The sequence below is a fragment of the Dunckerocampus dactyliophorus genome, chromosome 19, assembly GCF_027744805.1.
Source record: "Dunckerocampus dactyliophorus isolate RoL2022-P2 chromosome 19, RoL_Ddac_1.1, whole genome shotgun sequence".
In the NCBI taxonomy this organism is placed as follows: Eukaryota; Metazoa; Chordata; class Actinopteri; order Syngnathiformes; family Syngnathidae; genus Dunckerocampus; species Dunckerocampus dactyliophorus.
Window position 1 is genome coordinate 272,226 of NC_072837.1, and position 27,734 is coordinate 299,959.

The 27,734-nt window shown below is 42.7% G+C and overlaps 2 protein-coding genes across 4 annotated transcripts in view; one reads left to right on the top strand and one right to left on the bottom strand.

Moving 5' to 3' along the window:
• The first annotated feature begins 3,725 nt into the window (after positions 1–3,725).
• fam228a (family with sequence similarity 228 member A) lies at positions 3,726–7,627 on the top strand. The gene is made up of 10 exons (XM_054762408.1): positions 3,726–3,735; positions 3,820–3,833; positions 4,035–4,111; positions 5,732–5,905; positions 5,976–6,041; positions 6,109–6,303; positions 6,369–6,449; positions 7,082–7,160; positions 7,213–7,306; positions 7,376–7,627. Exons 3-10 carry the CDS (start codon positions 4,037–4,039, stop codon positions 7,458–7,460), a joined length of 849 nt encoding a protein of 282 aa, XP_054618383.1. The 5' UTR covers positions 3,726–3,735; positions 3,820–3,833; positions 4,035–4,036; the 3' UTR covers positions 7,461–7,627.
• Positions 7,575–27,734, bottom strand: part of itsn2a (intersectin 2a) — a 31,650-nt gene continuing 11,490 nt past the window's right edge. Inside the window, exons 9-40 of one of the 3 annotated variants that reach the window (XM_054762390.1) lie at positions 26,457–26,599; positions 26,304–26,367; positions 26,096–26,233; positions 25,912–26,018; positions 25,407–25,669; positions 25,157–25,306; positions 24,938–25,078; positions 24,771–24,858; positions 24,566–24,705; positions 22,678–22,758; positions 22,120–22,457; positions 21,762–21,972; positions 21,534–21,685; positions 21,361–21,424; positions 20,413–20,642; positions 20,290–20,330; positions 20,048–20,214; positions 19,740–19,773; positions 19,537–19,658; positions 18,542–18,638; positions 18,264–18,455; positions 14,910–15,031; positions 14,096–14,202; positions 13,821–14,004; positions 11,932–12,030; positions 11,680–11,847; positions 10,370–10,582; positions 10,167–10,288; positions 8,628–8,710; positions 8,469–8,552; positions 8,226–8,399; positions 7,575–7,910 (exon numbers count right to left, since the gene is read on the bottom strand). In XM_054762390.1, coding sequence (XP_054618365.1) covers positions 7,759–7,910; positions 8,226–8,399; positions 8,469–8,552; positions 8,628–8,710; positions 10,167–10,288; positions 10,370–10,582; positions 11,680–11,847; positions 11,932–12,030; positions 13,821–14,004; positions 14,096–14,202; positions 14,910–15,031; positions 18,264–18,455; positions 18,542–18,638; positions 19,537–19,658; positions 19,740–19,773; positions 20,048–20,214; positions 20,290–20,330; positions 20,413–20,642; positions 21,361–21,424; positions 21,534–21,685; positions 21,762–21,972; positions 22,120–22,457; positions 22,678–22,758; positions 24,566–24,705; positions 24,771–24,858; positions 24,938–25,078; positions 25,157–25,306; positions 25,407–25,669; positions 25,912–26,018; positions 26,096–26,233; positions 26,304–26,367; positions 26,457–26,599 — 4,471 coding nt within the window. In that variant the 3' untranslated portion in view covers positions 7,575–7,758. The remainder of the gene's footprint in view (positions 7,911–8,225; positions 8,400–8,468; positions 8,553–8,627; positions 8,711–10,166; positions 10,289–10,369; positions 10,583–11,679; positions 11,848–11,931; positions 12,031–13,820; positions 14,005–14,095; positions 14,203–14,909; positions 15,032–18,263; positions 18,456–18,541; positions 18,639–19,536; positions 19,659–19,739; positions 19,774–20,047; positions 20,215–20,289; positions 20,331–20,412; positions 20,643–21,360; positions 21,425–21,533; positions 21,686–21,761; positions 21,973–22,119; positions 22,458–22,677; positions 22,759–24,565; positions 24,706–24,770; positions 24,859–24,937; positions 25,079–25,156; positions 25,307–25,406; positions 25,670–25,911; positions 26,019–26,095; positions 26,234–26,303; positions 26,368–26,456; positions 26,600–27,734) is intronic. The other 2 variants (XM_054762392.1, XM_054762391.1) reach the window with 2 other exon arrangements.

Here is a 27,734-nt window from a genome sequence, read left to right on the forward strand (position 1 = left end):
AAGTAAAGCTAATAAGTGGTTGGCCCCCCTTAGCAACAACTGCAATGAGTCTCTTCCAGCGCTGGGGAGGAATTTAGCAGAATTGTTGTCATTCAGCCACATTGGAGGCTTCTCCTTTTGAATGTCAGGCCACAGCATCTCAATAGGATTCAGGTCAGGACTTGGACTAGACCACTCCAAAGTCTCCAGCCATTTAGAGGAGGACTTGCTGGTGTGTTTTGGATCATTGTCCTGCTGCAGAACCCAAGTTGCTTTCAGCTCGAGGTCACCAACATTCTCCTTCAGCAGAATTCATGCTTCCATTTATCACATCAAAACAGCCCCAGACCATCTAAACACCACATTTTACTGTTGCTATGATGACCTTTCACGCCAGATGCAATGGGACACACACCTTCCAAAAAAGTTCAACTTTTGAGTATTTTCCCAAACATCTTGGGGATCATCAAGACGTTTTCTGGCAAAATTGAGACGAGCCTTAATGTTTTTGTTCATCAGTGGTTTTGGTCTTTTTGCCCAGCGTCTTTTTTATGGTGGAGTCATGAACACTGACCTTAACTGAGGCAAGTGAGGCCTGCGGTTCTTTGGATGTTGCTGTGGGGTATTTTGTGACCTCTCGGATGAGTCGCCGCTGCGCTCTTTGTGTCATTTTGGTTGGCCGGCCACTCCTGGGAAGGTTCACCACTGTTCCATGTTTTGGCCATTTGTGGATAATGGCTCTCATTGTGGTTGGCTGGAGTCCCAAAGCTTTAGAAATGGCTTTATAAGCTTTTCCACACTGATAGATCTCAGTTCATCTTACTTAAGTTATGTTTTACCGGGGGCGGGGAGGGGGGCAATCATTTTATCACACAAGAGTTCATGTTGTGTTGAGTTGTGTTGTCATTGACTAATATTTCCATTTGTTTGATGACCTGAAACATTGAAGTGTGACAAACATGCAAAAAAGTAAGACATCAGGAAGGGGGCAAAGGCTTTTTGCAACCAGTGTACAGGAAGTAGACAGAATGTGTTTTAGGAGGCCCACATGAGAGATGCATGGTAGTGCGAGCTAAATAAGGCAACCAAAATATTAGAAACAACCTCAATAATAAATCATCTTTGCAAAAGCAGCTTCTTTCCTCTTCCGATGGTGCAGGTGTCCCTAATGAAGTGTCCCCGCGGCGAGGCCTATCTGTACACGGGTGGCACGTCCACCTTGATGCGCAGGGCGCTGACGGGGTCCTGGCAAAAGACGGAGATGTACTCCAGCACTTTGGAGTTGAGCCTCTTCTCGCTCTCCTTGGCGCGGTGGCGCTCCTTGTCCCAGCGCTCCTTCTCGCCGTTCATCTGGGAGAAGAGGTTAAGCTGGATGGCGCGCAGCGTGGCCGCCAGCACGTAGGAGCCCCCCTGCAGCGCGTGGCAGAAGGCGGCGCCCACGCTCAGGGCGGCGCCCATCAGGTTGGGCATGGTCTCGCAAAGCACGCAGGCGCCCTCCAGGAGGTGCAGCGTGCATGCCCGGCCCGGCGGCGCCCCATGGTGGTGATGCTGGTGGTGAGGGTAGCCGTGGGGGCCGGGGCTCTGCTGGGCGCTGGCCAGCAGGTGGCGCGCGCAGTCGCTGAAGTGTATGGCGGCGCGGCGCAGCGGCAGCAGGGCCAGGTAGAGGTGGCAAGCCGCTTTGGTGAGGGCGTGGAAGAGCAGACGCAGCTCCAGCACGGCGTTACCTATCGAGGAGGAGAGATAGAAGAGATTAGGAGGTGCTGGGGTCAGATTGGAGTCTAATTTAATACGGTGACTAATGTCAGCCTGCATTAAAGTCTCTTGTGGGCGGCAACCGTCACCTGAGCACGCAAGGCACGGCCCCGGACGTCCCATGATCAGATAACAAACATCGTAACGTGCATTGATAGCATTCCCGTGCATCCATCAAGCAAATAGGAAAACATTTCAAGCGTCATGATTGAGCAACTTTGGATGTTGACAGTTTTTGGATCCGTTTTTCTCTGCTTTTTATCCTCACTTTTGGTACCTCGATTACTTACATCATCTCCGAGTTTGTCATTTGATCTGATTTGATATTAGTTTTGTTAGATGATTTTACTTTGAGTATCTTCAAAAGTTCGATTATCATCGTTATTAGGAATGAAAGCACAAGAACATGTTCCAATAATACATAGAGTACATCACATTCATTTCACAAATGAATAATCACATTATAAGACAAGCGGCATAGAAAATGAATGAATATATACAATTATGTATCACAGCAGAAATTCTTCAGTGTGCTCCCAGAATAATAAATACAATTAAAAAAAACACACAATAATACAAAAAAATCATAATTAAAATACAAAAATAGAGAGAAGATTGAAATAAAAGAATAAACAAAAATCTTACCTGCTCGAATAAATAAATCTAATCATTCCTAGGCGTAGTTCATTAATATGTAAAAATGCAGATTAATTACATATTAAATGGAATTACTTTAGTCAAATAAATACATACAAGCATTCTTATTCAAAAACACACAAAATGATGATTAGAATATTCTAATATTATTACAGGATAATAGCTATAAAGATGTTAGCAAATAGAAGATGAAATAAGTCAGATCTACCTAGATAGAATAAACACATCTAAGCACTCCCATCTGTAATGAATACTTTCATTTAATACAATCGCATTCTAGAAATATGGCGATGATGAAATTGTAGTAAAAAAAATGTAGAATCTAAAATAGATAAAATTGACAAAATACATAATATAAAATATATTCGATAAAATAACTACAATATAGACTATTTTTCGTGTTAAATTATCTTTATTTAAGATGGCCCATACGCTATATACATTTCCAGAACTTTTTACAGTCAAAGCATGAGGCTCGATTAGTAATATTTGATTTTACAGCATCTTAGTTGGAAAAAAAGCGTACACGTGACAGAATTGCACACCATAAGAGAGTACAGTGTATATATTGGTACATATATAGATGTCTAAAGAAAGTGTGTCTTACCGTCTATAAAGCAGAAAATCCACAGTAGGACGATGCACGCTGCTAAATAAGTAAACCAATCCATGAGCTTTCCTCCTGTTCTGAACCAGGCAGTGAAAATAAAGTTAAAAGTAAGAGAAAGAATGCAAAACCAAAATGCAATTCGTCAGTTATGATGCTACTGCTACGTCGTGCGCTTTTACGCACGCACCTCGTCAGCGGGTGTGATTTCTCAGCCTGCAGGAGAGACACCGAGGACACGTCTGGTGCCAAACAAGCGCATTAGGGCCAGCAAGCTGCAACCTTTTCACCTAGTCTAGTCGTGCACACCTTGGTAAGAGTGCTAACGAGGGCTAATGTGTCACCCAGCAAGGCTGCATAGAGGGGATTCTCCATAACAATATCCAAATGACATACATGAGGTTTGACTGTGAATTTGTCACTTTTTGGAGAAAACTAAAACCACTATACTCCAAAAATCAACATTCAAACTGCTTGTTTGGTGGCGCTAGCAACCTCGGAAGTACTTTTAAGCCTCGTTTGAAAGCGAATCGCTACTTTTGCAGGTCTTTGTCGCGGGATGTGACGTCACAAATCATGCGACGTCGTCATGGTAATGAGGTATGAGCGCACGCTATACAGTGTATAGCGTGCGCTATACGGTGGTGTATAGTATACACCACCAAACCCCGCCCCGACCCATACACCTGCGCGAGGAGGACCAACTTCCTTCTTCACACAATGTCGACAGAAGTCATTAAGTATTGATAACATTGTTTTGAGAAAATATTCAAACATGTTAAGTTGATTTTGTAAGGTTTTACTTTCGTCCACCTTTTAAAAAGCCTGGTCCACCAAGGTAAGAAACGCTGGCGCAATGCATTGTGGGAGTGACTCAGCAGCTAGCTTAACATGCTAGTAAGAGGCTAGTTTTAAGTTTAATTTCGCTATGGATGATAAGAATTTTATTTTATATTTAACAATGATGCAATGCATGCATTTAACTATTATTAGGGATTGTATTTGACGTTACACTAACATTTGTCTGTTTTTTTTTAAGACATGAGGTCAAAGAAATGCAATGGCGGCATAATCACCTACCACGTCCCGTTTAACATAGGACTTGTGACATCCGAGGTAGGTCAGCGCAACCGGACAGCTCGCTAAAAATGTGCAAGAACATAACTTTTAAACTAATGTTATATTATTAGGCACATTGGGACCACACCGAAGAGGAGAAAAATGTAGTAAAGGTAGAATGACAAAGTTAACCAGGAAAAAAGTCACACTGTTAGGACAAGAGAATAACGTAATTTCAAGAATTTGTACAAAGACAATAAGTTGTTATGTTACGACAGATAACTTGTAACAATAGCCAAGTAATGTTGCAGAGACAATAGTTAATAGCAATAATAATTACGATAAAGAAGTAGTTATATTACAAGACTGAAGTCTTAATATTATAAGAAAAAAACTTGGATTATTATGAAAAGAAAAGTGTGAATGGTACAACATACGTTTATCACAGTTAATTGGTTCAAGACACGACCGGAAATCTCCGCAAAGTAGGATTCAATATAAATAATGGAATATTTTTCTTGTTATGGCAAAGAAAACCTATTTACCTTGTAAATACGGCTTTTAACATTGTTAGAGGCTTCAAGACATGACATAACACCCCTATATTCACCTCTCTACTCCTATTACCCAATATAGTAGATACCATCAAAGAAAATAAGACATATTACACATAAATAAGACTGAACAGCGTACTTCCTGCCATTACAATACATCGACGTATTGTAATGGCATCAATGAATACATTGATGCACTGTAATGGCTGCTTTAAATGGCTTTACACTTGTATTAGCCAATAAAGTAGACAGAATAAAAGTAAATAAGCCATTTAAATAAAACTCCTGCTCAGCAGTGTCGCAGTGTCACAGTCAATGTGCTCCCTGGGGAACCTTAGTGACACTGAACAATGACACCTAGTGGTCCATGTAGAATACTACATTCACAATTAGAATGACTCTTCTGCCTTGTATTTGTATTTTAGTTCATTTAGCCATTTTATGCTTGAAAATGCTTCATTTAGGCCAAGAATAAATACAGTTTTCTTAAATATGCTTTTTTTTTTTTTTTTTACTAATAGGCCGTATTCAACCATGAAACAGTGATCATTTAGGAATTAATTTTGGAAAAAAAGGTGATCGAGTGAGGGAGCGATGTTGCAACCGTGACGTAGCGAGGGATGACTGCACAAAAACAAAACAAAACATAAAAATACCAAAATTGTTGATGAAAAGTTGCAATATTACAAGAAGAAAATTAGAATGTTATGACAAATTCCAATTACAAAAGTTGTACAGTTAGGGTAAGAAGTTGGAATGTCACAAGAATGGCATAACATTACTGGAAAAAGTCGCAAGGTTACAAGAATGATTTTGTATTGATACAAGAAAGGTGTGATACGACGAGAAGAAAGTCCAAACGTTGAAAGAGAATAAAACATTAAAATTAAGTGAATGAAGTTGCGCTAAAATGTAATGTTACAAGACTTAAGTGATAATACACATTGTCTACACAGTATTCATACTGGCAGTATTACCATTATCATGTGACCTTAATACTCCTTCGTAATATGCAATAAATATTGATAATCACCATCTTTGCCTCACTGACTCAATTTGTCATGAATATCACCTAGCGTGCAGAGAATGTGGCAAAAAGTGTCGCTGCGATGTTGCTCTACAGGCGCCAGAGCCAAAGTGCGTGAGGGCAGAGGTGAGACTGAGTGCACCAGTGAAGAAGAGGAACGCTTGTGGGTGTGGAAAACAAGTGAAAAGAGTGGACACCTCCGCTACGGTAGACGGTTCCAGGCCAAGGCGAGGCTATCTGTCGTCCTACGCCTCCAACAGGCGACTACAGGTACTGCACCACATCACGCTGCCACTCCAGAAGCACAGATACAGATATTCGCGTGTGACATCTTCTGCAGGCAAAAATGGAAGTTGAAAGCAGAGAGATGAAAGAGTTAATTCAACCTTTACTAGACACAGAAAAGGTATTATCATTCAATTGGAAGTATGAAGTTATTGCCACTATAATGTGTGTGTTTTGTCCTTGTGGAGGAGTTCCAGAGCATCCTCATCAGGCATGAAGAGGCTAAGGTGCTGAGGAGGGAACGCATGCGTAAGTGTTGGAAAGAGGACATATGGTCACCCATCCAGAAGAAAATGGACCAGCACATGTTCACATGCAACCCGCTGGAAACCAACATGCGCCAGAACCTGTACGACCAGTACCTCCATCACGGGAACGCCAAGGTCTGTCCAGCAAATACTGTATTTCAAGACAAAAATGTTTGACTAGCGCTTTCTGTCTTCATCAGGGCTTTGTGTTTCTAGACACGTGCGACTTGAAGGAGTACAATCCTTACCTCCTCCACACCGAAAAGCCACACAGGTGCAAGGTGAGTTTGCACCTCTGCCAAGCATCCTCAACACGTCAGCAGTGTATTGGTTGTTGGTTTTTACAGGGAGCTGTTCCTCTAAGGATGCTCTCCGGCTAAATTATGCAGTATGAGAGTGTTTTTACTGTATGTTGAATGGTTTGTTTTAAATATACATTATTGCATTAACCAGTGCATTCTTTTATGTTGACCATTACAGTTTTGAAGGAAATGTATTCAAAATAATAGAAAAAATACATAAACCAAAAACTATTTAAAGATAAAACAATAATGCAATCTATATTATAATGGATGGAAAAAAGGAAAAGAAAATGACTAATATATAATACATATTACAAGACTAATATATAATACATATTACAATTGAGCTCACACCGATGATAAAAAGAAATACATCACTGCAAATGACACTAGGACAAAAAAAACGGCGTAACGAACCAACCACAAAAATTTAATTCATTTTGTAATGGGTGTAAAATTACGTACATAAAATAAAATAATCAAAAATCTTACACATTTTAGTGAGCTCACACTGATGTAGTTTATTGGGTTTAGAAATTGTAAACCAGTCGTTTCGCTTTGGTTCTGCAAAATGTTCACACTGATCTACTGCTGACTCAATCCTCACACAGCTCAATGCGGCCAAGATGAAGGAGACAGAATTACACGGCAGGTCCAAGCAGAAGAGGCCAGCTCGCTGTGAAGCAGGTAGTGTAGTAGTGCACTAACTCCACCATGGCCGTTACATGTTTGTGTGATTTAGGATGTCAGTACAAGTGGATCTCTCAGAGCGAGCCCCAGCCTCCCGAGGCCCACGTGCAATCATTAGATGCCACCAAAAGCGTCTCAGACGACAGGTGTGACAGTTGTAATCCTAGCAGATATGAATGTTTTATTTGAAATGAACGGAAACATGTGCTGTGCAGAATGAACATACCCTTCCACATACGTGAGACGGCCACGCCGGATGGAAGGTGCCATCACCATAGCTGCTGGTTCTCCACACATTAAACTCCATTTTTAATCAGCCTGCGCACCTTGTGTGTTCACCTGGTAGACTCACACACGTACACAAGTAATCATGCATCCATCAACTTGCAGTGAATAACAGAGTCCCAAATAATGACAAATGTTTCCCGAAAACTGTATGAACAATTTATTCTGGCCATTCATCATGTCCACAGGCTCTTTGTATGGAGAAAATAAGATTCCAGTGATTGGCAATTCTATTCACACTGAAAGGCTTGCAGTAGATAGTATGTAAAGGCACTTTGAAGTCTGTTTTTGCCACTATTGCCTCAAGTTTGTCTTATTTGGGTGGCTCATAGAGCTGCAGGTCCAGCTTAACCCAGACTTCTCCAGTGGGGACTTCATGCAACAGCAGACGGCGACTGGCGGCCCCTTTGCTCTCCATTTCCTTCTTGATGGTCGCCACGGGAACCTCAGTGCGGCCCAGGAAGTCTAAAAAGTTGTCAGAAAATATTGAATTAGTCCATAATTTTTTTCCATGGGTTTCCTATGGTGTTTTTGTTATTACATCTTTTGTCCAGAAGAGTGCGCCATACACTTGCTTTAATAGACTTTGGTAATGGCCACAACATTAGGCACACAATCTCATTAATTTTAATACAAAAACTGCCTTCACACTTTGGCTCAGAGGGATGAATTCAACAATATTTGAGTTTATTGACATAGTTGACGATGTGTAGTCATATAAAGTTTTTATGTGCAATGGACCGGAGAGTCCTTCATTTTTGACCGAATACGCCCACTGACCGTCCGGTGAGAACTGGTCCTTCTCAAACACGGTGATGCACAACACATCCTGGTAGAGGTCTTTGATGAAGAACTGGCAGTTGAAATTCCACTTGGGGTTGAGGGTGTTGCCGGCGGGTTTGGAGGTGTAGCACTGAGCCCCCATGGTCAGCTCGCAGTAAGGGTTGCTCTTTCCTGCATGGGAAAAGAAAGACAGGATGGAGTGACAGCAAATGTCAAGGTTGTCTCTTTTTGAGGAATTACCGTTGGGCTTGCAGGCTTTGAGCTCCTGAGCCTCGGAGACGGTCACCAACAGCCTGCCGATGCCACTGGTCTTCAGCGAGCGAGCTTTAAAGGACAACATGGACGCATTAGCAAGAGAGGGAGATGTGACCACCATCACAGAAACATGTTACAGCTCACCTTGATACGCCTTCTCCCTTTTCTTCTTCTCTGTCTCGATGAAATGCTCCGACCCCGCTTTGATTTTCTGCACCCATGTGGCCCTGACCGGAGACACACAGGCCACAACATTAGGAACACTTGCACCGTCCAAGACCAGAACAATCTGTCGCTACTCATTATTGTGCTTATAAATTCAGTGTTTTTACAGTGACTTAAATAGAAAGAGCTTTGATGGCACTATCTACACGTTAACAAAAAAGTACTGCAGCTTTGAAGTCATTTCACTCAACATTTTCCAGCAGGAAGATGTTTTACTGTACACTGCATGCCTGGAATTGTTTTACTTTATTTTGGATACTTTACAGAAGGGCTGCTCAGACTTTGTCAGCATGCGAGCTACGTTTAAAATGACCAAGTCCCAAAAATCTACCTCCTACTAGAAATGTAGAAAATACAGATGAGTATGTACATTGTACAGGTACATGTACAGTATATCAGGATTGCACACACTTTTTCAGCATGCAAGTTACAAGTGAAAATGATCTACCTCTTACTTTAAACACAAATCTAAGCAGTAACCTTTGGAACTACTACAGTATATTAAATATTCATGGTTAGTAGTTCATATTCACAGTTTCAAAGTAGTTATCTGTCAATAATTCAAACTTCAATATGGCAATAAAGATACAGTAATTACACATAATTCCTCAATATTGTATGTCAGTCAAAACACGCAGTGTTCATTAGACACACACTTCATGTCCAGTTAGCATCTGCTATCAAACATTCCCGATAGAAAATGAAAGTGATGATGCAGAAGACGGTGCAGCCCAAGTCAAGGCAACGTATTAAAAAGCTTTCAGCAATGGACACATTTTCCAATTCATCATGAAATAATAGTTCAAGACAGGGAAGAGTAGAAAGAACACATTTCTATGGTGGGGTTCAGGACGCCATGCAAACCATCAAAGCATCATAACTAGCCGCTACGAGTGAATGGATGATATAAACATCTTACTGCTCACTTAGCTTATCCGTAATCTGAAGAATAAAGATGAAAGTTGCGTCTCCGTGTGTAGCTTGAGATGTCTGCACCACGTTTGCCGCGGGGAGCAACAGCGAATCAGGAGGAAAGCTTCATGTCAGCCGACTGATGTCATATGACATCTACAAAGTGACGTTTATGCGATCAACCCAAACCATCTTGGTGATCAACAGATAGCTCACCATCCACATAATGGGCACCCCTGCTTTAGAATATCAAAAATTGTTTTAGGGCTTTTTAATCAGTGTTTCCATTATTTACAGTTTGTGATTTGCTGTAGGTCATGGAAGTAGCCCCCGCAAAAACAAAACAAAACACGATGAATGGACGGGAATCACATGATACAAATATGTAAATAACAAATAAGATCTAAAAAACAAATAAAATATATATATAAAAATACTTCTTATATGACAAAACGCTTTGCTGCTCAACACTTTTCAAAATGAAAGCCTTGGAATGGTGCGGGTGTACCTAATAAAGCCTGCCTAAAGGTACGACCTTAATCAAACCTTTCATTCAAGGTCTCGGTCCTGAGCGAGTAGACTCGGTCGATGTGCGAGACGTGGAAGAGCGGCTCGTCGCTGGAAGGGTCAGCCGGCATTTTTACCAAAACCTCGTTGAGGAAGAGCGGCTGCTTGGGACAAAAAAAAAAAAAGTGTGCCGATTGACACAAAAAACAGAACACTATTTAGGTGTTGCCAGCCTCACTTACCGTCTTGTACATCTTCAGCTGCATGCTGCTCTTGGGACTGAAGAGCTTGTCTGGACCGGAGGAGGAGAAGGTCTTGGTGGCGTGCGTGAGGAGGAGGAAGTCGTTGAAGAGGAAGGCCCACAGTTCTCTGCTGCTCTTGGACTTATGCAGACGGCCGCTGTGGAGGAGCTTGCGTGGGCCCAGGCAGTTTGTCAGTGAGTTAAACACCAAGTGCTGCAACACAGCATGCCTACGTCAACACTGGGGATTTATTTTCTTTTTATAGTTAATACAGAGCTCCGGCAATTGAACTCATTCAATCCTAGCCAATTTTCAAAAGAACCCCTTCAGTAGCGGCCATTTTAGACCATTTGGACTGATCTTTCAAGGCACACAGAATATTGTGTTGTATGGTTATATAAACATGGAACCTACCAAAAGAAACATTCGACTCCCATCTTTCATCAGAAAAAAAGTCTGTTTCTACCTTTTTCCGTTCTTTAGTAATCAGCAGTAGAAAATAGATAAGTTTCAGGAAAATATCAGTTCCCAACTAGAGAAGCAGCTTTTTGTGAAAAGATACATTTAAGCATAACTTTCACTTTGACACAAATATTTGTTGCTTCTGTGACAGCTCAAATATCTAAACAACTATACCAACATAACACAAAAAAACAAAAATAACTATTTACAATTTTCACAATTGGAACTGAACTAGGGGGCTGCAGGGGTCTAGTGGTTAGCATGTTGGCCAACACACTAACAGTCTGGAGATGGGGAAGAAATCGGTTGGTTTCTCCCCTGGGCCTTTCTGTGTGGAGTTTGCATGTTCTCCCCGTGCGTGCGTGAGTTTTCTCCAGGTATTCCGGTTTCCTCCCACATCCAAAAACATGCACGTTAGATTCACTGGAGACTCTAAATTGTCCATAGGTATGAATGTGAGTGTTTGTCTATATGTGCCCTGCCATTGGCTGGACACCCGTCCAGGGTGTACCCCGCCCGTCGCCCGAAGTACTGAACTACAGTATATGTGTGCACGCATGTGCACATCTGCATGCATGTGTTCAAGTGTCCCTACAATGCGTAGTAACCTTCTGCACGCTACACTCCTCCACTCTCTCACTTCCTCCTTCCTTCTTTTAGCCTCTCACGCAAAAAAACATAAAAGACGTATAAATACATTGTTGAGATGGGGTGTTGAGGTTTATAAAAACGTATATATACGTCCTTGGTATTGAATGAGTTAAGGACAATTCCCTCGAAAGTGAAAAGAGACGGTGAAGCCTGTTAAATGGCAGTGGAATGACCACAGCAATTGAATACGTGCTGACCTCGATGGCTCCGTCACACTGCACACGGCTCTGGATCCACTCCAGGCGGTCCGAGTTCTCCTTCTCCCGGACCCCCTCGTTGACCTGAGAGCATAGCTCCTCGGCCCGCTCCAGCGCCTCTCTCAGGGCGGCGTGGTCAGCGTGATGGTCAGGGGTGTGCTCCAGGATCTGTGCAACAATGGATTCTTCTGTTATTCTACTAGAAATAGATAGACATTGTATTGTGTGGATGTTCCCGTGTGCCGTCCATACGTTCTTTATGAGCAGAGGGTAGCGTGTGATTCTCTGCATGGGCTTCAGGAGGAAGCTGGACAGCGGCATTCCTTTACAGCGGTAGTTAGTGGCGATTTTCTACTCAAGGGGAGATACAATAAATACAATTCAATGTTGAGAGATAAACATACACAAAAACATGCAACTCCAAATGCTGTGTGTGCTTGTCTCACATTTCTCTTATTTACAAAGACTGCCATCATGCAAATACTCCAAATGCCAATGGAGTTACAGCTACTGTATATGCTACAAAAGTTAGGGTTGGGTTTTTTTTTTGTAAGCATCTCCAAAAGGGTTTCTTAAATTAGATTTTTGGTAGAATAAAATGTATTCATTAAACAGCAACTGCATGCTGTAGTAGTAGTAGTAGACTCATTTTCCAAAAACCTAAATTTGTGATTTAGTTTGTATTGTAGTACTTTTTTGGTATGTATTTATCTTAAAAAATAATATTTTTCATAAAACCATTTACCACCAAAATCATTTTATTATAATTATTTAATATTGAAAAATAAATTGCAGAAATGAACACAGCTACATGACATTCATATGCTGTAAAACACACATTTTCTTAAAAAAACAACAACCAGTATCCAGGCCCCCACGTTCACCTGACCTAAACCCAATAGAACACCTCTGGGACATTATGTTTAGGTCCATCCGGCGCCGCCAGGTTGCTCCTCAGACTGTCCAGGAGCTCATTGATTCCCTGGTCCAGATCTGGGAGGAGATCCCCCAGGACACCATCCGTAGTCTCATTAGGAGCATGCCCCCACGTTGTCAGGCATGCGTACAAGCACGTGGGGGCCACACAAACTACTGAGAATCATTTTGAGTTGCTACAATGACATTTTAGCTAAATGGACCAGTGTGCTGCATCATTTTTTCACTTTCATTTTTGGGGTGTCTTTGATTTCCCCCCTCTATAGGGTGATCATTTTCATTTCTATCAAATGATGTGGCATCATTTTGTTACTAATACATCACCCACTTATTATCAGGAAACATATTCAACATCATTTTTCCCCAGTTTAGATCTGATGTGTTTTCCAAGTGTTCCTTTAATTTTTTTGAGCAGTATATATAAAAATTTTTATAAAACCATTCACTGCCAAAATTCTTTTAATTTCAGTATTAAATTAAAACACAGCGATAAATCATTTAATATAATTTGTATTTTATTCAACCAGTCCAGGGTGTACCCCACCTGTCGCCCGAAGTCAGCTAGGATAGGCTCCAGCATGCCCCGCGACCCTAATGAGGAGAAGCGGCATAGAAAATGGATGGATGGATGTATTTTATTCATTGTTTCGTATGTACAGTATATATCTTTAAAAATATTCATCATAAAACTGTTTAGCGCCAAAAATTTTTAATATTAGTGTATGATTAATTCGAATAAATGACAGGAAAACACATGGAGATACATGGTGTTCATTGGACAGCTGCTGCATGCTGTAAGAACACACATTTTCTAGTCTCTCCAAATTTGTTTTTAATCATTTTGAAGGATTTAGTCAACTATATCTATTTCTCAATGTCGCTAAAAAAAGCATGATAGAGTTTATATTTTTATATCATTTTTGGTAGAACAAAAAGAGAAACTGGATGTTTTTCACTGGACAGAACAGTTCCTGTATGCTGGGGGATCAGCGCAATTACTGTTACTGTATTATTAGTGTCCACCTTTCAATGGCTGGTGTCTGTTACTATATTATTAGTGTCCACCATGCAAGGACTGGTGTCATCCCCAGCCACTAGAGGGCATAGTTGCAACATATTTGAGCGTTGCTGGGATTTACCATTTGCTGCCATTCCTTTGGAAAAGCACAAAAATATGTCACAACCAAAACAAAACGCGCTCCTACTTTGAGGAAGTCCTTGAAGTCGGGCTGGTTGTGCGTTTTGCTCTGCAGCAGCGCGGCGGCGTTGAGCTGACAGGAGCAGAAGCGGATGTACGGCTGCATGTGCGTCAGCTCGGACGCCAGCAGGTCGCCGATCAGCTGGACGGGCATGTTCTCTCCACCCGTCTTCTTGCGGACGCGCAGCGCCCTGAAAAGTCAACGCCCACAGACGTGAAGGCACCGCGTTGGTCTACAAGGTGAACTTTCGGATGCAGACGAATAAATACCACGGAACTTACTTGAGGAGTTTAGTGTTACACATGATCAGCTCTCTCCAGTTGACAAAGATCACCCCCACCTCGCCTTCTGTCAGACGACCACAGTCACACATGGGCTTGTAGAACACCTGAGAGCCAACAAGAGCACATCATTACTTAGACACAGACAGTTTTTACATCAAACTACCATTAAAAATACGTCATACTTATGGTGAAAAAATAACAGCTGTTTTAACGAATAGGTATTTCCTAAATGAAGATATCTAGACAAAAAGAAATCAAATAAAAACAAAAGTGTCCATTTTAAATAATAGAGATTTGAAAAATGAATAGATTTATATCAAATTAAAAAATATATTTTCAAGTAATTTAAAAAGTAAAGTAATTAGAAAAATACAACATTTGTCTATCTTTCCCATTTTTAATAATAATAATTCCTAAATACTTCTTTTTTTGAAAAACATGTACATCCAAATGTTAATGTCGAGTTATTATACCCACCTTTCTTTATTCTGATGATTATTCCCTTTAGATTATTGACATTTACATTTTTCCCCATCCTATCCAAATGCAACAATACTTTTTTTGGTTAAAACCATGAAAAAAAAAAAAAAAAGACTTTAGTGGAGATACATGCAGTACGTGTGTGCCAGTAGACACTAATGACATGAAAAGATGTTTTTACCACACTTCGATATGAAAATAAACCCTGGCAGAGGTAACAATGACAAATGTGTGTTTGTATGTGAGTAAATTAACGCGCGCGCGCGTGCGTGTGTGTGTGTGTGTGTGTGTGTGTGTGTGTGTGTGTGTGTGTGCGTGCGCACATGCGGACCTCCAACACCAGCTCAAGGTCTTCCACGTAGGTCTCCTCAGTGTGGATGAGCTCATGGATGTAACCCTGCCTCTTCCGTTCCTGGGGGGTCATGGTGTCTAGGGTCATCAGGTCAGCGCACCCTGCACACACACACAATGCACAAACACACCACCACCGCCCCCCATGACACAAACAGCACACGTGTGTGTTAAAATCCCTTTTTGTTTATTATTCTTCATGTCCTTATGATTACAGTGGTTGAGTTTATTGACACAAGCAATGAACCAGAGTGAGGCACGTTGTCCAGTAGTTGTTGCAAAATGCTAAAAGAAAGCACCGTCCATGATTGCATAGGCCTGAATGCTGAATGGAGGAAGACGTGTAGTCTAAGTAGAGCACTGCTTCAAGTCTCAGAGATGCAACAACAAATCAAATGCTGCTTTATCGTAAAGGGATGTCAAGTCACACGTGGGTTGTTTTATTCCATGCGATCCTAAGCTCAAGTCAATGGTTGATTTACAGTTGATTTGGGGGATGACTTTAGGTACACTGAAAGATGTCCTGTATCAAAAATGTTGCCCTTACAAAGACAATAATGCTCATTTTCACTTTCTATTAAAGCCCCCCCACATTATCCAATACACTGATGTTGCAGGGGTGTCCTTTTTCCAGTGAGGGCCACATAGTGAAAAGTCAAAGGATGCAACTTTGCCACTTTGATATTTTGGAAACATGCAAAAAAAAAAGTGCAGCTCAGCTTTGTGATCCATCATTAGTATCAACTTCGCTCCAAATATTTCTATTTTTTTTTAAGTCATCTTTGTAAATGTTCTTTTTGTAATATTCTGACTTAATAAAACTTGATTTTGTTTTGCTTGTTTCTCCCACCATTACCACTTTTAAAATCAAACTTTTTTTTTTTATACTGCAACTCTATGCTACTAAAATGACTTTTTGTCCTCATAATACGACCGATTTATTCTCAGAAAACTGACACTTTGTTTCTTGTTAGAATACGACTTTTTTTTCTCGTAATATTTTGACTTAGTTCTCGCGACATTATACTTTTTCTGCAAGCTAATTTTCCAAAGTTTTCTTTGTTTCTCATAATATTCTGGCTTAAAGTAACATCTTTTTTTCTTTCATACTGTATGTCAACTTTATGCAACTACAATCACCTTCTTTTTCCTCACAATATGATGTTATTCTTGGAAAATTAGGACTTTTCTTCTTAGATCACAACTTTTTTTTCTTAATATTTTGTCTTTATTCTGGTAAAAAATCCAATTTTTGCTGTTTCTTTAAAAAAAAAGTTATCTTGTAGAATGTGAGGCAGGCCAATAAAAAATAGCCCCTGGGCCACACTTTGGACACCCCCGGACTATTGTGACATTTCAAATAATATAGGACCTTTCATGTATTTCTCAATTTTTGGCACAGCTCTTGAGTGCAATCTGACATTCTCTAGTAAAAATACACTTTTCTTTACACTTGTTTTTTTTTTTTTAGCTAAACTGTGTCAAAAGCCCACTTGGAGTCACATCCTCTTCCTCGCTGCTTTTGTTAGTTAAAAAAAAAACAGTCAAGCAGCAGAAGCAAGTGAGTGGTGGAAAAAAGACAAAAAAACTAAAACAAAGCATCCTAAAATTCCTAAAAGCGAGGCTGGTGCTGTTCTTGCGGACGACCGGGCTTCTGGGTTGCGGTAAAGTGACGGAAAGAAGGAGGAGGAAGAGGAGGAGGAGGAGTGAGAGGAGGAGAGGAAAGCCCACATCCTACAGAGGAAACAAGGAGAGATGAAGTGGAGGAGGGGAAGGTGAGCCAGATGAAGGAGAGACAGCAGACATTAATATAGCAGGAATATTAATGCGGGGCATGCACATGCATTAAGAATCACAATCACAATGACTCAGTGCTGATCATCATGTCCATTTTCTTTTTTTTCCTCTGTGGTCTCTGCAGCTTAAAATCACATTTAAAAAAACACAATACATTATTTTTTAATTTAAAAAACATCTAATATAACATAATATTATCCAATTCATATAAGCTATTACATAAAAATAAAATAAAATATTAAAACATTAAATAATACAAATAATAATATAAATACAAAGTATAATATTAAATACAATGGAATGATTTTCTGAAGTGATTTTCCCTTTCTTTCCTTTTCTGTCCAGCACTTTGAATTACAAATTGTGCTCTAGACATGAAATTGCCTTGTCTTCCAAACATATTTAAATGTATTTGATGGCTAACTGTTCCGAAAGGTGACTAATGTGTTCAGATGTTACTAATAAAACGTATTATTTTCAATTTAAATCATGTAAGTTGAATTCACCAGTCAGCTGGGATAGGCTCCAGCATACCCCCACGACCCTATTGAGGACAAGCGGCATAGAAAATGGATGGATGGAGGTTAAATTCAGCTTTAATAATAAAAAAGCAGCCTTCGTTTAAAGCACTCTCATATGCGCAAAATATGAAGCTGACGCCACAAGACAGCTAGCTTGTTTGTTTTTAAAGCCTTCTATTTGTAAGATTAAAATCAAGCAACTGCCATCAATAAATGATATTATATACTGTATATGATATATAATATTTTGACAGCTGGTAAAGAAATTAGTTTGCATTTTTTTGTTTCGATCAACTAAGATTAGCAGGCTATTTAGCATTAGCTTTGGCTATACTTGGCTGATTGGTGCTAACTTCATATTAAGTGAACATGAGAGAGAGTCATTTAACTTCCATTCATCCATCTTCTACGCTGCTTATCCTCACTATGCTGGGGCCTATCCCAGCTGACTTTGGGCGAGAGGCGGGGTACACCCTGGACTGGTGGCCAGCCAATGGCAGGGCACATATAGACAAACAAGCATTCCCACTCACATTCATACCTATGGACAATTTAGAGTCGCCAGTGAAGCTAACATGCATGTTTTTGGAATGTGGGAGGAAACCGGAGTACCCAGAAAACCCCCACACACACGGGGAGAACATGCAAACTCCACACAGAAATGCCCAACGGAGATTGGAACCCAGGTCTTCATTGAATTTCCCCCCGATGAGTCATACTGGTACATCTGATCACCATGAAGTTACATTACTTTCATGCAAACGAAGAGATTTTAGGCAACGAAAAGGCCTCTGAAAGAAAAATGTAATGGATTTTAAGTGCAAGTGTGCCCGTGGTTTACCGGTGAGCCCTCCGTGAATAACGTTTTAAACTTACCGTGGTGGTTTTTGCGTTTGTATGCAGAATTGACTGTGCCTGAAGTAAACCAATCACAACTTGAACATACTGTAAATGATTACCACTAATGACACGGGCCACCGGCGTCCCTGCAAACAAACAGCCCTCGTTTCACTCACATTGCTGGCTGGGGTCCGATTCGGTGGTCATCTTGACGTAGTTGGTGGGCAGCAGGCCTGTGACGCCGTTGGCCTCCCCCTTCCACCAGTCGGGGTTGGTCTTGTCCAGGACGCTGAGCAGCTGACCTTTGGAGAAGCTGAGCTCATCACGGTTGGTGGCCGTGTAGTCGTACATGGCGATGACTTGGCACACTGAGGACATCCATTAGCGACAATGTTGACACAAATAGGTACTGTGTCCCACAGGGTACGTGGTGGTCGTCTACAAAGTGTGTCACCTGGCAGGGGTGAGGGGGATGACTTGTTGCTGGAGGGTCCCAGAAGTTTGACAAAGGAGGACAGAACCCAGCCTCTCTGACGCTTCCTGCCTCGAGCCTGGAAGGGACAAAACAAGAATCTTTAAATGATGTGTTATATTTATAACGCATACAGCATTTCCACTGTAAACGTTAGCTTTACAGGTGCCACCTGTTACATTTTTCTTGACGGGGGAAAAATGTAGCAAGTATTTCAGGTGCAGTATTTATTTACTTAGATAGAATTTTTACATACGATGAATTGGGATGTGAAAACCTCGGCTTTACGGCATTTATTTATTTGGATTTAATTTGTAAAAAAGAATCAATTGGGACATGGAAAGGTGCCACTAGACGTGGCACCACCTTTAACATGTTTTTTCTCAGTGGAAAAAATGTAGCATGTATTTCAGGTGTGGCATTTATTTATTTAGATAGAATTTTTTTTGATAGGATTATTTGGGATGTGGAAACTTGAGCTTTACAGATGCCATGTCTAGTGGCACCACCTTTTACATTTTTTTTTCTCCAGTGAAAAAAAAAAAGTAGCATGTAGGTATGGCATTTATTTATTTCATGTGTTTATTCCAATATATATTTTTTTAATAATTAATGGGGATGTTGAAAGTTCAGCTTTACAGATGCCATGTCTAGCGGCACCACCTGTTACATTTTTTTCTCGAGTGGAAAAAAACTGCAGTGTCTATTTGCAGTGTGGCATTTATTTATTGAGATATTATTTTTAGGTATAATTAATTGGGACATGGGAACTTTAGCATTACAGCTGCAATGTCTAGTGGCACCACCTTTTACATTATTTTTCTCGAGTGGAAAAAAATGTAGTCTCTACTTAAGTGTCTACTTTATTTTTGTACACGGTCGTCATTCGCTGCATGGCATTTATTAGAAAGGAGGCCAATATTTTTCATTCATTTTGTTGGCGCTAATTCAACGTGACTGTCATTGTGTCCACTAACCTGCAGTTCTCCCAGCCACCACCCGGAGGAGTTCTTGGCCAGGACCACGATCAGCTGCCCCGGGTAGAGATGCAGATGGTGCCCTGTTGCAGCTAAGACGGCGGTGACGGCCTGGGCGATCTCTGGCAACCAATCAGAGACGCGCATGGCTGAATATTCTGCTCATCCTCTGAGTGTTTGTGCATGTGTGTATAAATCCTCACCAGGCTTCCTAGTTGGTCCCCCAGGTCTCGATACCTAAATGAATGAATGCAGTAAAATGAGTATGTAGCGTAAACGCTCCAACTGATGACTCTATCCAACTAACCGCAGTCTCGTATCATCGGTACTGCTCGGTACATGCTGTCAAAGAGAGATAACATATTCCTTTCCACTCTCTCATGCACTCCAGATTATTATTACAGTTAATACATGATTGTTTTGTATATTTTTAGGAAAGAACAACATCCCTCCAATTATTGCCTGCTTCCATTTATGGTATATCAGTACTACAACGTGAAGAAAAAGTCACCTCTGGTTCCACAGGCCTGACATAGTTGGACGGGAAGACTCCGCTTTGGTCGCCGATGCATCCTCGCCACCACTCCCCTTCACGCTCGGTTACCATGACAACATCGCCCTCTTCAAAGGTCAGGTCTCCCGCTTCCGGGCTCTCGTACGTGTACAGGGCCACGTATTCTGTTGTGGGTACACACACAACGCAGGCGTCAGTCAGAGGCGGCTAAAAGTTGGGAGCGTCTGGCTCCGACTTACCTTCCAGCCGAGCGCACTCGCCGACGTCCAGTGTGTCCATGCTTTCAGTGACGGCAACACAACACAAACACTAATGTAAGTCATTCAATCTAACGTCATAGAAAGTCATGCGTCTCTTCATACTCTGCATTGGCGACCGCCTCCACAGCAACGCAACTTCGGGGAAACCATCCCTGCTTCCCCTTCAGCTGCCCCAACCACCAGTCGTCCCTCTGCTGCAGCACGTTGACAACATCGCCCTGCGACAAGCTGAGTGGCACTTTGCTGACATCACCCTCGCCCAGCGGGAGGTGGGTTTCAGAGGGGCCGGGAGACCAGGGGGAGATGACCCGAGCCAAGAGAGGCGTCGCAAACTGAGGGGCGCAATGAGGATGGGTGTCAATGTGCTATGTTTTTCACTGTCATGTTTATTATTGTGGTTGTCCTTTCATGTGTCCCTACCGTGCCTCAGCACCAAATCTATCATCTCCCTCACTTGTTGGAAAGAGGCGCATCCTCCCCCAGGCTTTGCTACACATCTTAAAATAGAGCCTGCCTACCAACACGCGGCTACAGACATGGGAGCTGTAAGTTTAATCATTTCGTTTTTTCTAGCCTAATCTGGTATGTTGCTGTTAAAATGTGAGTGTAATATTAGCACTTTAGCCTGAGGGCCATTTGTGGCCCACGGCATATTCTAAAAATAGAACTGAACAAGACAACCAGTCACTGATGGTCACTGAGACCTTTGGAATAATATATCATTGTTCTCCTCCATCACAAAGCTGAGATCCAGTTTGTTCTTGAAATACTTCTCAGCATCTCAGCTTTACAAATCCCTGCTGCATTACCGCCACCTGCAGGACTGGAGTGGAGCCGCATCACCCTGCATGTTTGTTGTCAATGTGGATTTATTTGGACTGTGCAGGTGTACCTAATAATGTGTCTGGTAAGTGTAGCAGAGCAACAATATGTCATGGGTGGGGAGACGACCCACATAGAGGGATGCTATAAATATCAAAGTAGGCTGTGTGCGTGTGTGTAAACATACGAGCTTTGACTCCCACTCACCAAACAGACTTTGCTTCCTACCTGGCATGTGTCCAATGGGACAGGAAGGACGCCGTCTCCTGATATTTCACACCCATCTGGGATTCTACACATGAAGAAGAGAAAGTGGGCAAAAGATGCTAGTCCGGGTTCTGACTTGAATTCATTCTGGGATGAATGGGCGTGTCCCAATACTTGTGTCCACGTAAAACTACCTGGAATTAGGCAGTTGTGGCTGTCCAGGGGAGGGGGGCCCGTGGGATGCGGGGCCAGCGCATTTCTCCGCATAACTGTGAGGGAACCAGCCTCTGTTGCCACGGTAACTGCCGCACAGCCACCCGGGCTCGCCTTTAGTCTGCTCGTCCACCTGCGTGACGGGCAACACGGCTTTAGTCGTTGCAGTAAAGTGTGTGTGTGTGTGTGTGTTTGTGTGAGTAACAAACCTCTATGAGGCACTCGGCGTCAATGCTCAGCTCATCCTTGTTGCGAGCCGAGAAAGAGTACAAGGCTTTGTAAAGAGTCACCTTGGAGGATTTCCTCTCCTCCTCCTCCTTTCGCCTTCTGGCCTCTTCCTCCTCCCTTTTTCTGCTTCTCCCCTCTTCCTCCCGCTCCTCTTCCCTCTTCCTCCTCTCCTCCTCCTCCAGCTTTGCCCGTCTGTATTAAACAAATGAAGAGGATCTTCTGTCACAATAGAGGATCTTTGACTGGCTCCTTCTGGCATGTTTCTTGTGTAAACTGTGACTTTATGTATGACTACATGAGCAATTTGGCCATTTAAAAATCAGAAGGCACGGCATCTACCTGGCCGCCGCATTCTCTTCCTCCTTCCTCCGTCTTTCATGCTCCTCCTCCTCCTTCCGCCGCCTTTCTCGTTTCTCCTCCTCCTCCTTCCTCCGCTTTTCTCGTTCCTCCTCCTCCTCCTTCCTCCGCTTTTCTTGTTCCTCCTCCTCCTCCTCCTTCCTCCGCTTTTCTCGTTCCTCTTCTTCCTCCTTCCTGTGTCTTTCTCGCTCCTCCTCCTCCCTTCGCCATTGGCGCTCCCGTTCCTCCTTGCGTACCTGCAGCTCCCGCAGCTTCTCCTCTTTGACCCTGTGCAGGTTGTCCAGGATGGACTGCTGCTTGGCCTGCTTGTCCCTCAGCTCCTATTGTGCGATAGAAGAACAGGCAATAATACTGCAGGATCAGTCAAAGAGAGTGATTCCTGTGACAATACAGTGCTTGTAGTTTGCAGTGGTGTGTTTGTGTGCGTTTTACCCTCATCCTGGCTGGATCAACAAATGAAAGAATGATTTCATTGGAAAATAAAAGCAACATCAAGAAGAAAGGACAAGAGAAAGAAGGGAGGACAGTGAGACGGATAACCTTAATGAGAAGGAAGAGCTGGCTGAGACAAGCCAGCAGAGACAGAAGACCCCGCAGGAGACAGTCGTCCATGTCCTCAAGCTGATGATGATGATGCAAAAGGGTAAGGAATCACATGCATGGAAGGATGCAAGAGAACAAGAAAAGAACAGGTGGAATTCAACATGCATCCGGGTTGCAGGATGAAGAGAAAAAGGAGAAGAGGTTAAAAGCGTTAAGAAGACGTTACAAGCAGAGCAAGACAAGCTTCACACTACAAAAAAAGACAAATATTAAACATGAAATACTTTTGTGTCAACTGCTTCCACAGAAGTGAGTTAAATCCAAAAATATTGATTGATGTTGACTTCTTTTTTTGTGTTACCAGATAACAAAAAAAATGAAGGATTTTTTTTTTTAAAAGTAGATCTAACAATTTACCCCATTTTCCAGACTATAAGTCACACCAGCCAAAAATGCACAATGAAGAAGAAAAAACTAGATAGAAGTTGCACTGGATTATAAGTCACATTTTTGGGGGGAAATGTATTTTGTAAAATCAGAGACCAACAACAGACATTTGATATTGAAAGGCAAGTTCTAGTAATAACAACAACATGGAGAACAACAGGCTAAATAGGTTGCGTAACGTCACGTCAATAGGTGCTATGTAACACACGTAACATATTAACAGTTATTCTGATAACTATAGCCTAAACAACCTAACATAACTAGTTAACTTGCACAATATTCTTTTCTTTTTGGGGGCATTTGCTTTCCGTCTTTCTCAGTTGATGTTTACATGGTAGATTTTCAGTGGCACAGGAGTGATAGGAGTAGCAGATGCTGGCATACGAGCCTAGAGCGCCCTCTCGTGGCTGTCAGTGTGGGAAAAAAACATGTAGAGTAAGTCACTCCGGAGTATAAGTTGCTGGACCAGCCAAACCATAAAAAAGTGTGACTTATAGTCCAGAAAAAATTGCATTTTTAAATGTATTTTGAACATCAAAATATGCAGTGCCAGTCATAAATGTTGACACCTGCTGTGTTGGTACTCAATCTATACTTTTTTTGGTCAAATGTCAACCTCTGTTATTTTTAATGGTTTTGATACAAGATACAGTATACAGACAAGCATGTAACTATTCTATACGGTCGTCTCTCGTTTATCACGTTTTATTGGTTCCAGACTCCACCACCATCAGTGAACTTCCGCTAAGTAGGATTCAACATTGATAAAGTGAAATTTTTAGTTTTATGACTTTCTAAGTAAGGTTTGAACATTATCAGAGCTCTGTAGACATGAAATAACACCCCTATACCGCAGTCACTGGTAATGCACAGGCTACAGGATCACTGCAGGGACACAAGACGGCTGGAGCTTTAAGCATAACATGCTACCAAGCTAACCAAGTAGCCTCCAATTTATTTATTCTAAACTTAAGAAAGGGTTTCAAAGGGAGCGGGGAAGAAAGACAACGCAAAAAGCCAAAAACGTACCACTTCCACACACAATGGGAGGAGAATGTTTTTTTTCAGTTTATCATGTGGGATATGCCATGGCTGACTCCATGCAATGTTAAGCTAACATGTAACATTACTGACACCTAGTGACCACAATACTACATATATTTTGGACTAACAATGGGCCATAGTCAACCACAGAACATCCATCATTTATTCATTGATTAACGTTTGAAAAACCTTGGTAGCGTGAGGGAGGGAGGGACGACAGTATTGTACGTTAAAAGAATAAAATACGCCTAAGAAGACAGTCAAACATTCTCATCTTTTTCAATGGGAAAGTGGGTAAAAACTTGTGACTGCTCCTGCATGTTTTGATCTTATTTTTAGACTCTACGGTACGTTGTATGATGAAGTGGTGGAATGACTATTAAGAAGCACTGACCTTCAGGTCCTTGTTGTACTGCTCCATCTGGGCCAGCTTGTCGGTGGTTTCCTTCTCCAGAGCGTCGAGCTGATCTTTTAGTTTCCGACAGTTGGCGCCTTTGTCGGCCACGTTCACGGCCAGCGAGGCCAACATCGCCGCTGTGAGACCCCAAAGGGCATCATTAAAAGAGCTACTCAGTCAGCACTTTTTCACTCGCACTTACGTGACATTTTGCTGAGGTTTATGTTCCTCAGCTTCTCGGCCAGCTTCCGCTGCTCAGGAACCAGCAAGGAGAGCTTCCTCTGCCATTCCTGAGGGACGTCCAGACACAAGCATTACTCTCCAGCCGGTGTGAAACGGAGCAGGAGGTATCATGATCTTTGTTTCCACCTCAAACTGAAGCTGCAGGGTGTTGATCTCCGCGATGCGCTCGTCTCTATTCTGATTGATGAGGTCCACTTCCGCCTTCTGGATCCTCCTCTTGCTTTGAGCGTCTCGGAGGCGGTGGGAGATCTGTTTGTGCTTGTTGCCCTGAAAGCGGAGCAGACAAGTGAACATCCGGGCACCATCTGCTCCCCTCAGTAGCACCGCCAGACGGGAAAGTCTCACCACAGCCTCCAGCTCCAACTCCAGACTCTTCTTCTTGGCTCGAAGCTGGAAGATCTCATGCTGCTCCCCCTCTCGCCTCCTGATCAGCTCCTCCCTCTTGCTGCGCTCCCACTGCTCACGCCGCTGATGCTCCAATTCCTGCTTGGCTGCCTGGAGTTAGAGAAAGCACCAAGACTGCCTTCATGTCTGTGCAAGCACAACATCATAAACCACAGGTGGGATACCATCAGGTGGTCCATCTTTCTCTCACCTCCTTCCTCTCCAGCTCCCTCAGCCTCTCCTCCTCCCGTTGCCTCTCCATCTCCCGCTGCCTCTCCAGGCGTCGCTCCTCCTCCAGCCGCCTGCGGTTCTCCTGCTCCCGGGCCTCCCTCTCCCTGCGCTCCTGGGCCTCCCTCTCCTCCCTGGCCCTCCTCTCGCGCTCCTTCCTTTGCACCTCCTCCAGGGCCAGACGCCGCTTCTCCAGCTCGGCGCTGCCTCGGGCAAAATTCTCCTTCAGCTTGTCCTCGAAGGATACTGGAAAAAAACTCACCAACATCTTCTCAAGGCACAATACTAAAGAAAGTCAACTAGGGCATACTTGCAGTAGTTGGTGTACAGCTTGTACAGCAGTACTATCACAGCCTAAATACGTCTAAATGCAGTAATACTGTGTCCTGCCGTAGGAATGTCAACAAACGTACGGCACACACTCCAGTTCATTTAGGTCAGATATTGAAGCATCAGTTTCAAAACCACTCAAAGAAATCCAAACATACCGCTGCCCTTCGTCTTCTGCACAGGCTCCACCTCCAGTGGGTCGACTAAAGCAGGACTACCGTAAGGTCCGGTGCCGTTAACAAGCTCAATGGACTTGATTCCTCCTCTGCAATGAGAATTCACACGTTTGCACGTACGGTTTCATATCACGGACGAGTGCAGTCGTTCTGCCGTGTGTGGTACCGAAGAGGAGGCGGCACCAGGTCTTGGGGCAATGTGAGCGGAAGCGGGCGGCCGGTTTTGGCCATGTCCACCAAGTGCATGGCCAGGATGAACTCGTCGGCCCGCAGCTGGCCGTCCTTGTCCACGTCAGCGAGGTTCCTGCAGGACAGAGGGTTTCCATCCATAAAAAGGCCTACGTTGTCCCAAGAGAGAATAAAGCTTTCCTCACCAGATTGTAGCCAGCTGAGTCTGCGTCAGGTTGGATGCAATCAGTGCGTTTCTCACTTGAGGCCCTAAATAGAAGCCACAGCACACATTCCCTACTGCCAACTCTTTTTAGCTTTGACTGCCAACTGCTGCACTTTAGTCACGTGGTGCGTACCTGACAGGTAGCCACTCATCAGCTTGTCCAGCGTGTTGAACTGCTGACGGTACTTCAGTCTGGAAGCTTGTGGCACGGCCCAGTCGCTCGACGCCGTCTTGGGGGAGTTACTGGCCAACGACGTGGTGGAAGAAGAATTGGAACTAAAATCATGCCGAGAGCAATGAATGGTTAGGTTGCTGTTCATCCGTGGTTCTATCCTATCGACAGCGCTGCCTCGTGCAGTGAGCAGCCTGCAGGATCTCCTAATTAGGTCTCCTGATGCTGGTTAATTAGCTTTCACTGAAGAAACCATGAAAATATGCCCCCTAGTGGTTGGGAGCAGTATAAAAAAATATTACATAAAAGTGTAAAAAATAACTAACACAAAAGTGGGTCACGACTTTGTGTCAATTGGACAATGTGGGCCCCAGGTTGAGCCCATTTGAGAACACCTGTTCTAAAACAGCAAAATGTGAAAAGAGCAAAAAGGCAAAAAGTCATGGGAAAAAGTTGAAATACTTTTTTGCAGCATTTCTCTCATGCGGTTGTTTTTGGGGTTTGTGTGTATTTTTGGCATTTGCAACATTTTTCTTTTGCATTTATTTTCGATCCTGCAGCGATTCTGTGATTACAGAAGTTTTTATTTGCAGCATTTTCCCCTTGCATGTGTTTGATGGTTTTATAGTGTGATTTTGGTTTGGCCATTTGCCCTTGTGGGCCACTGTACTCCACGTGTACAGTACAGGCCAAACGTCTGGACACACACACACACAACAGGAGCTCATGGTCCCAACTCCATGAATAAGGCAGGACATTCCTCTACCGACCCCTGCCAAGGCACACTTGTGACGTGAAAAGCCTTTCAGGTGACGACCTCATGAAGCTCAAATGTAAGACGTATTTGTTACGTACATCATTCCACGTGTGTTCAAAATCTCCAATGTAAATAGCCATGAAGATACAGACAAATGAGAAGGTGTGTCCAAACGTTTGGCCTGTGCTGTACACACACACACACGTTTTAAACAATGCTTCAGAAGGAACAACAATGAAGTTGGATAATTGGAGAAGTTCCACTAGTAGGCGGACAATGGTTGGGGTGAAGGGAGGCTCCTCCCTTTTGCCTCAAGACTTTCCTTTGATTGTCTAACCAGCTAACCAGCCCACAAAGACACTACAGGGACAGAAACCATCAGAAAAATAAATACAACAACTTGGCATACATGATACAACTTACTGCTGACATGTTTTAGTTGGCCGTCTTCACAAGGTGACATTTGATCATACAAAAGCAGT